Here is a 9183-nt window from a genome sequence, read left to right on the forward strand (position 1 = left end):
TTTCTTTCTTTCTTTCTAGCATTTATATACCTACCTACCTACCTACCTACCTACCTACCTATCTATTTATTTGCTTTTTTTTGAGACAATTTTTTTTCCTTGTGGCCCTATCTGTTCTGGAACTCACTATGTAGACCATGTTGGCCTCAAACTCACAGAGATCCACCTGCCTCTGTCTCCTGAGTGCTGGGATTAAAGGCTTGCGCCATCAGCACCTGGCTCAATGAAGTGGGATCAGAGATAAACTTTAAATAATTTCAATAGATTTGTCAGAAGCTTGATAATTTCTTATGGAAAGGAATCACCATCTTTAAATGGAAATGAAATAGAATCCAAATAGCTATGTGGAGAGAAACTTCATTTTTGCATGCCAGTTCTATATAATTCTAAAGACTTGGTTATTTAAACATTGAATTTATAACTGTCTAAATAAAAATGTACATTTCACTAATGCTTCAGGTATTCATATGGTGCTATAGTACATTGGTTCTCAACCTTCCTAACACTGCAGCCCTTTAATATAGTTCCTCATGTTGTAATGACCATGAACCACAAAATTATTTTTGTTACTACTTCATAACTGTAATTTTGATATTGTTATAAATTCTGATATAAGTATTTGATATATTGCATAGTCTCAGTTGAAACTTGTAAAAGGTTTGTTCAACAACCCAGAGGGGTTGTGACTCACAAGTTGAAAACTGCTGCTATAGAACAGACATATTCATATAATGTTCTTTAGTCATTATTATCAAATAATATCAAATTATAATTGTTTGATAGATGAAAAAGTTGAATTACCTTTAAATGCTCCTTGACCATTTTTGTTTAGTTGAAGGATAAAATGAAAGTGTAAAATAATTTTGCTTGGTGTATTTTTTTGGTTATTCGTTTTTAAAATTGCAATTTGGATATGATTGACAGACCATTTTGCTCTGTATTTTTTCAATATAGGTACGTGTCCTGTGCCCTGGGCTGCCCATATGAAGGAAGCATCGCACCACAAAAAGTCACAGAAGTAAGACACATCTCTAGTCTTTATGGTTACTGATAAAAGGGTATTATTTGTACATTAAGACAGTTTTATTTATTATTTATTTAATTTCAGTAGCAAGGACTAATGAGAACCATGGCTGGGAAATTTTCACTGAACATGGGTTTGGTTACTTAACCAGTCATTTCTTTGAACATACGCCTATTGGCTATCCCTTCCTAAAGGCAAGTGATAATTGAGCCTTATAATTTGGATGCTTAAAGGCAGAAAGAATAAAAGCTTCCATCTGGTGCTTGTACATGACCTTAACCAAAGGAATGCTTTCACACTCCCGATCACAGTGCAGACAGTTGTGCACACACATGTAGGCAGCTCTTTCTCCTTCATCCTTTAGTACCAACATCAGAGTATGTGTTTCAGGGTTTCTGCTCATCTGTGATTTTTCATTACAATGCTAAGTTGTTATGACAGAAATTTATGACAGTAGATTATAGTCATTAAAAATCTGCTTAGTGGATTATTGAATCTGTCTACTGGATTATTGAATATGCTTATTCTAATTCTCTCTTTACCATTAGTTCATCCTAATGAATACCAAATACTCTTCTTAGGGAATTAGTTCAGAAACTTATTTGTAGACGAATTATATTAAAGTAAACTTTTGCTAGGGTTCTACATTTTCATGAATTTGTAATATAGCACTGAATCAGTAATGCGATATTATTAGAAAACCTCAAGTTATGTAGATCAATTACAGTTCAGCTGAATACATTCTTCTTTTGAACTTTCACCTGAACTTCTAAAGCTCACTGAAGACTTTTCTAAAGAAGGCTATCTCATTATCTCTTATATTAAAAGCCCCTTGCTTACGGAGGCAAATGCACTAGGAAACGATGAAACTTAGGTTTTACATTGCTTTACTCACACCCCAGGCTTTGTTTTGAATCTGCATGGACCACTAAATATTCTCTTTAATGAATATCTTCAAAGTGCTTGACTTTGGACTACCCAAGACCTGTGTCTGTTTCTTGCAGATGCCAGACTTTTGTCTGTCTGCTGCAGTGTTCTAGCATGGAAGAGATGCGCTCTCCTTCCTCTTCCTCCTCTGCCTCCTGCTCTCCCCCCCCCCCCCCCCCCCCACTTTAATTTTTTTTCTTTTCTTTTCTTTTTTTTTTTTTCAAGACAGGCCTGGAACTCAGAAATCCCCCCCCCCCCCCCTTTAACATTATAGCGATGAGAGTGCTGCGGAAGCCTTACAGACAGGTTAGAAGTGTGACAAATTCACAGTCAGCAACCTTGCTGCAGAGTCCTTTGTGCTGGCATAATACGTTTTGTGAATTCATTCTTTTCTTTCTGAAGTAACCGCTAGAAGCTGATTGCTTTTGCAGCCTCTCACCCTTTGCATACTCTATGCTCCTGTTCTTCCCTTGCTGTGGCCCTCTCTCGTCCATTTGATTTTTTTTTTTCTTGCCCTCGGATGCATCCTGCCTTCCTCACATCAGTGGCTTGGAACCCCTTGATCTTTGTGTGTACATACTCTCTCTCACCCCTTTCAAGTTTACTTTATCTCCAGGCACTTACAGCCTCCTGCTTGACAGCCCTGGGCTGGTGTCCAGTGTCCACTAGTACATAATGTAGAACTTGTTTCTTTGTCCAAAGTCTTATTTTTGTTTTGTTTTGTTTTGTTTTGTTTTTTCGTTTTTTTTTATTTTTTTCTAGGTTGAGGTCAAAATATTTTTTATTAGATATTTTCTTTATTTACATTTCAAATGCTATCCAGAAAGTTCCCTGTACCCTCCCCCTGCCCTGCTCCCCTACCCACCCACTCCCATTTCTTGGCCCTGGCATTCCCCTGTACTGGGGTATATAAAGTTTGCAAGACCAAGGGGCCTCTCTTCCCAATGATGGCCGACTAGGCCATCTTCTGCTACATATGCAGCTAGAGACACGAGCTCTGGGATGGACCATCCAGAGACTACCCCACCTGGGGATCCATCCCATAATCAGCCACCAAACCCAGACACTATTGCATATGCCAGCAAGATTTCGCTGAAAGGACCCTGATATAGCTGTCTCGTGTGAGGCTATGCCAGTGCCTGGCAAATACAGAAGTTGATGCTCACAGTCATCTATTGGATGGAACACAGGGCCCCCAATGGAGGAGCTAGAGAAAGTACCCGAGGAGCTGAAGGGGTCTGCAACCCTATAGGTGGAACCACAATATGAACTAACCAGTACCCCCAGAGCTCGTGTCTCTAGCTGCATATGTACCAAAGTCTTATTTTAGCTCCATTTGTGCATATCTCTGTGATACTGGCAAAACTTGGTCCTCGTTTGTATCCAAGATTACAAGAGCCATCTCAAATTTGCTTTCTTGCCTAATACAGTGCCTGGGATAATGTGGCCCTGGACAAGTATAAGTTGAATGAACAAGTTAATGAAAAACGTATCTTTTATTTATTACATTTTTGCAGTCAAGCACACTCTTAACATTGTCAGGTTTTGAAAGTAAACTGTCAAGGCTCTAGAAAGCATTCCAAAAAAAGAAAAGAAAAGAAAAGAAAAGAAAAGAAAAGAAAAGAAAAGAAAAGAAAAGAAAAGAAAAGAAAAGAAAAGAAAAGAAAAGAAAAAACGACGAGGACAGTTTGTTGTCTTTATTCAACAAATTAGAGTAATAAGAGTAACCTCATGATCAACCCAGATCATGTCTGGGTAAGAGCTAATAGTCAATCCATACTTGTTTGATTCCAGAATCCCCTGTAAAATCACATGCTGTCCTCATAATGGCACATCACTCTTTCATTGTGGCGTTGGTCATTAGGCTTGATGGAAACTTGGCATTTACCTTGCATGCATCCCTTCACTCACAAGACAGAACATTTAAGATAGGAATGTTAAGTGATTCTTCCAATGGCTAAGCTACTTAGTGACAGAGCTGAAGTTACTGCCGATGTCTCTTGGCCTCTGATATAATGCCCAAAGAAACACTACTTCCAAAGTAGACCTTCAGTTCTTCTGTTCAGTTAAAGTTGAGACATATTAACCTCATCTCTGTGGTACTACAGCTTGCTCTTGAACAGATAGATGGAAGGGTGTGTATATATGAAGTAGGTAGGACTCTAAGACAAACTTGAACATACAAGATAATAATGGCAATTTCAACCAAAATGGGGCTTACAATTTACAATAAAGGAGGACCAAGAAAAAATAAAGCATATGTTTTCCACAGACAAACTCATTATAGTTGTGATTTTAAACTCCAGATGGTGATTACTTAAGAGTCAGAGGGTTGGTGGCTTCTTATTCTCATTGCCTTACCAGGGGTTTGTCTTTCAACAGGTTTCAAAGAGATTGTATGGTATGGGCTGCTATGAAATCTCTTTGGGAGACACGATTGGAGTTGGTACTCCAGGAAGCATGAAGATGATGTTGGAAAGTGTCATGAAAGAAATCCCTCCAGGGGCTCTTGCTGTTCATTGCCATGACACGTATGGACAAGCCCTTGCAAATATCCTAACAGCTCTTCAGGTATTTGTAGTCTCAGTGTGCTATGCTATAGCTGTGCATACTTGTGACATGAGCATGTTAAGCATTTCAGTGAGATAAATTTATCAAATGCAATTGCAATGCTTGAACAATATATATTTTATAGTTTATGTTGAGATTCTATGAATATGTTTAAACATAGCATACTCACATGAAATATTTACAAATGCTAGACAATTTTTTAGGGAAATGGAGGTCATTGCTATTTGTGTGATTTGATCAAGTTGTTGGTTTTTTATTTTTAAAGTATCAATTCTATTAGATCTATGGCTTCTAATTTCAATGCCTATATACTTTAACTATAAAGCTTAACAGAGTTGAATATTATAATATGTTGAGAAATAAAGAGAGCAAACAGTAGCATGTACTGTTGTGATCATGAAATGAATTATCTTTTTTTTTAGTTTGATTGCTCTACAATGAATATGTATGGAGTAGGAATATAGACTATTTTATTGATTTTTTTAATGTTTGAAACCTCACTTTGTGTGTGTGTGTGTGTGTGTGTGTGTGTGTGTGTGTGTGTGTGTATGTGCATTCACACATAGGAATTGACCCTCGGGCCTTAAACCTGCTAGGCAAACTCTCCACCACTGATCCCACAAACTCACATTTAATAGAACCATTGTTTATGTTAATCAAATGATTCCATTATATGTTAAAGAAAGCTATCTATAATGTTAGAGTATTAGGAATCACCAAGTTATATGCTATTCTAAGTGTATTTATCTAAAGAGCAAATTTAAATAATTTTATTTCAAAATATTCTTAGTCTTATGAAAAATGAATTAATTTGATATCTTAACAGTTAAAATTTTGACAATTAAAGATAATACTATCACAGCTTTTCAGTTTATAAAGCTTAATATTACAGTTTCAAAGTGTACAGTTGTTGGCAGAAGTTTAGAAACAGAGGAAAGAGCTTATTTTGACTTGTATTATATATTCAAGAAGAAAAAAAGATTATCTCATGATATTTTAGGATATTTTAGGAACTTTAAAAGTTTTCCTTCCTAGGAAGTCTGGTTTCAAGGGCAATGGAGTAGTGGGCATGACCTCTGGGTTCCGTGTCTGGCTTCGCCCTTTCACATTAGGTGTTCTAGAGCACATGTCTAAGGTCCTCCCTGTACCAGCTGTTGTTTTACTTCTCTTTTGATGCGTATTAAGAAAATGCACCAAGGATCCGTGCAACCTTCTACTTTTTAAAAAATCAATTTATGGAATCAAGAGGCCACGCAGAGAAATCCACTCTGGGTTTGTATGCTTACATTGTATGATGTACAGTGATGCAACTTATTCCCAATGCACTTCTCAGGATGCCATAATAAATGTTTGTACTTGTCAAAATTAACAGAATAAGAAGGGATAATTCCCAGTAAGGAGTGTATGTGCTCCAGAAGATAAAAAAAATTACTGAGATAAATTGCTTGGAGAGATGAGGTGAAACTTGAGTGGCATCCTTCCCATTCATAGATAAGCACTGAAACCTAGGGGAACATTGGAATCCTGTACTGGGGACCTGTGTAAGTTTGGAACATGAAAAAAATCTGTATGCAGCCAGGACTACTCAAGAGACCAACTCTCAATCAAAGGGTATACAATAACAACAACAACAGCAACAACAACAGATTTCATCCCCATGTAAGGAAGATAAGCATGCTTATTTTTCATGACATTGAGTATAAACAAATAATAAATAGAAAATATTTATTTACATATCATAAAATTTCATATTTCATAGCACTCATGTGAGTTTAAAGTTTGGCTTTACATTGAATTTGAAAGACAAACCAAATGAATTACTTTAAGACAGCTGTGGATCAGTAGGACTTGTCTTTTCAAATAATATGTCTATTCTGAAGGAATGCTATTTTTAAATTTAAGCTAAGCTTTTTGCAAAGTGTGTGTGTGTGTGTGTGTGTGTGTGTGTGTGTGTGTGTGTGTGTTAGGGAAGAGGTGATTATTATAGTCTTTATTGGCTCCTTTGGTAGTTAATAAAAAACTAAGGACCTGTGATTATATTTTCTGTTGTATCTTTTCCTTTATATACATTCTCTTTGTACAATATGGCAGGCAGAAGGCAGGAGGGAGGCAGGATGGCCTGAGAAAGCAGGGGTATTCTTCCAGCTCCGAATTATCTAAGAGTTCATTTATGGTTTTCTGCATAAGCACATGGGTAAAAAGTGTCACAACAACTTGTGTATTTGAAAACATGTTGTGAGGACTGAGAGCCCACTGTAAATGGACAATTGAGAAAAATGGTCCAAAGCAGAGGCAGGCAAAGGACACTTTTGCTTCACAATCTTAGACAGTCCCTTCTTCTGTACAAGTCAGTCTGGCTTTGGATTGCCTATAGTTTGGTAAGATATTAACAACTGAAGGAAGACACATATGCTCCCACTTTCTAGAAACTATACATATTTCAGACAATCTTTAAGTCTCTTATAATTTTAAATTCCTTGAAGACAGCCAGGTTTGGCTTTGGAATGTCGCTGTAGACACATGTGGGTCCTAGTCTCTAACAGTCCTGGATAAAGAGAAGTCTGCCAGAGACCATTCTAATCCTGCCTTTTAATAGAAATTGCAGTAACAACAGTAAAACAAGCAGGTTTAAATGTAGATAACAAGAATCTTGGACAAAACCCCCTTAATGTTTCAGTGTAGGGGAAACGAGAGAGCCCAGCTTCATTAGTAACATGGCTAACCTTGGCTTCAGGAAGCAGGGGCTACACTGCATTTTAATGGAATCTTTGAAGTGGTTTCTAGTAAAATTTGTGATGTATGTAGAGTAGATATCATTTGCTTTCATTTAGAGGAGGAGAAACAGTTTGCAGTGTTCCAAACTAGAAGTTATTATTAAGGCAAGGAGACATGTAATAAGTAGAAACTTGGCTGCAGTGGTAGGAAACAAATGGGAGTTATAAACAAAATGTCCCCCTCAGTCTGGAAAGCACATCCAGTCAGCTGGTAGAGGGACCTTTCTTGGATTTTCAGGTTTTGTTGCTTGTTTTTTTTTTTTTTTTTAATTACTTAAACATGTAACTGATAGGACCACATGGGTATGTGGACATCGATAATTCATAATTATCAGATATTTTTAATGTAGAGAAAATATTCTGATTATAGATGTAAGTGTGGGATATTTATGCCTACCCAAAAGCAACAAACCAAGAGAATGAGATGATAAAGTGTACAACAGTTTATTCATGGGAGAAACATACATGACCCTGCAGACTTGTCTTCAAGTTTATGCAAAAGCCGAGTTTTACCCTGTTTCATATTCCCCAAGTCCCCAAATAAAACACCAGTTTAACAAATTGGTTAATCTACTTAATATAAAACAATTGCTCATTTTTCTCCATTAAAATGTTTTGAGCCTTCATAATTAGGTAAAGCAGGGTAAAACAAATAAGACCCAATGCTACAAATAGCAGATCCATGCTAATTGCTAGCATAGAGACAAAGCAGAAAGCCCAACATTTCTCATGAAGAAATACTACATGCTTTTTTCCCCTTAAATTTAATAGACCTCTAGCTAGTGTGCCTTTCCTTATAATGCTTTCCATATGTTTATTATTCTCTTTTAGAAAGACTAAATTATTAACCTAATTTTTACATCAAAAGCATTCATGGTTTTATATGAATATGCTAACCATGTTAAAATGCCACCAAACTACAAGTTTTTCTTAATGTAATTGGTTTATGTGGTTTTCAAAGAGGATTTAAAACAATTTCCACAACTACCTAGCCAAGCCTTTCTCTTTTTCACTTCATACTTGTTACAAAGGGTGTAATTGTGCAAAATTGAGACAAGTCACAGAATTTCCAGAAGAATTCCTTGATAATGGTGCAGTTGGTTGGCAAACTCATAACAGTCACTGCAATTACTGCCTTAGCCAACCATATTAACATTTAGCATGTATCTTATTTATGAGTAGAGCCATAGTTCAGAGCATTGGGCAGCAAATATATTTTGTAATTGCATGCATTAGGTATTGTTCACTTATTTGATACATTTAAAACAGCTAAGTAAAATAGATGTACCAGCAAGAAAAGAATGCGGGGATTGCTGGGGTACGATAGTGAGTGAGAAGTCTCCTTTGCACCAAAGAAGACCCCACATTACAGGAAAAGAAAGAAAGAAAGAGAGAAGATGAGGAGGAGGGGACAGAGCAGCTACATATCATAGAGAGGTAGAAAGTTACCGCCAAAGAGCAGGAAATTTCCTTAGGGGGACATTTAAGTAAAGGACAGATATAGAACCCCAAGTAAAAAAGACCCAGAGAGCCTCCTCCGTATTGTCTTACTGTTAAACTTCTAAGTGTGCAGCAGAGAGGGAAAGTATAGGAAGCTGTGAGACACAAGTGCTGTTGTGAGGAATCCATCAGCAGAAACTTTCAGGCAAAGAAAAAGAGATTATTGTATATCAAGGCTTCCAATCACCATTGCTGTACCCAGAAAATTAACTTGAAAAAATGGAAGGAGAAACAAAGATATTCCATTATTAAAAAACAAAACAAAACAAAACAAAAACCGTGCGTGGTGGCGAATGCCTTTAATCCCAGCACTTGGGAGGCAGAGGCAGGTGAATTTCTGAGTTCGAGGCCAGCCTGGTCTACAGAGTGAGTTCCAGGACAGCCAGG

The 9183-nt window shown here is 37.0% G+C and overlaps 1 protein-coding gene across 2 annotated transcripts in view; it reads left to right on the forward strand.

Annotated features, from left to right (window-relative positions):
* The window catches only part of Hmgcll1 (3-hydroxymethyl-3-methylglutaryl-CoA lyase like 1), a 127423-nt gene that overhangs the window by 73164 nt on the left and 45076 nt on the right, over window positions 1-9183 (forward strand). For both annotated transcript variants that reach the window (XM_021207104.2, XM_029543829.1), the window contains exons 6-7: window positions 955-1018; window positions 4334-4522. In XM_021207104.2, the coding sequence (XP_021062763.1) occupies window positions 955-1018; window positions 4334-4522 (253 nt within the window). The remainder of the gene's footprint in view (window positions 1-954; window positions 1019-4333; window positions 4523-9183) is intronic.

This window comes from Mus pahari, chromosome 10 (genome assembly GCF_900095145.1).
Source record: "Mus pahari chromosome 10, PAHARI_EIJ_v1.1, whole genome shotgun sequence".
NCBI classification, from domain to species: Eukaryota; Metazoa; Chordata; class Mammalia; order Rodentia; family Muridae; genus Mus; species Mus pahari.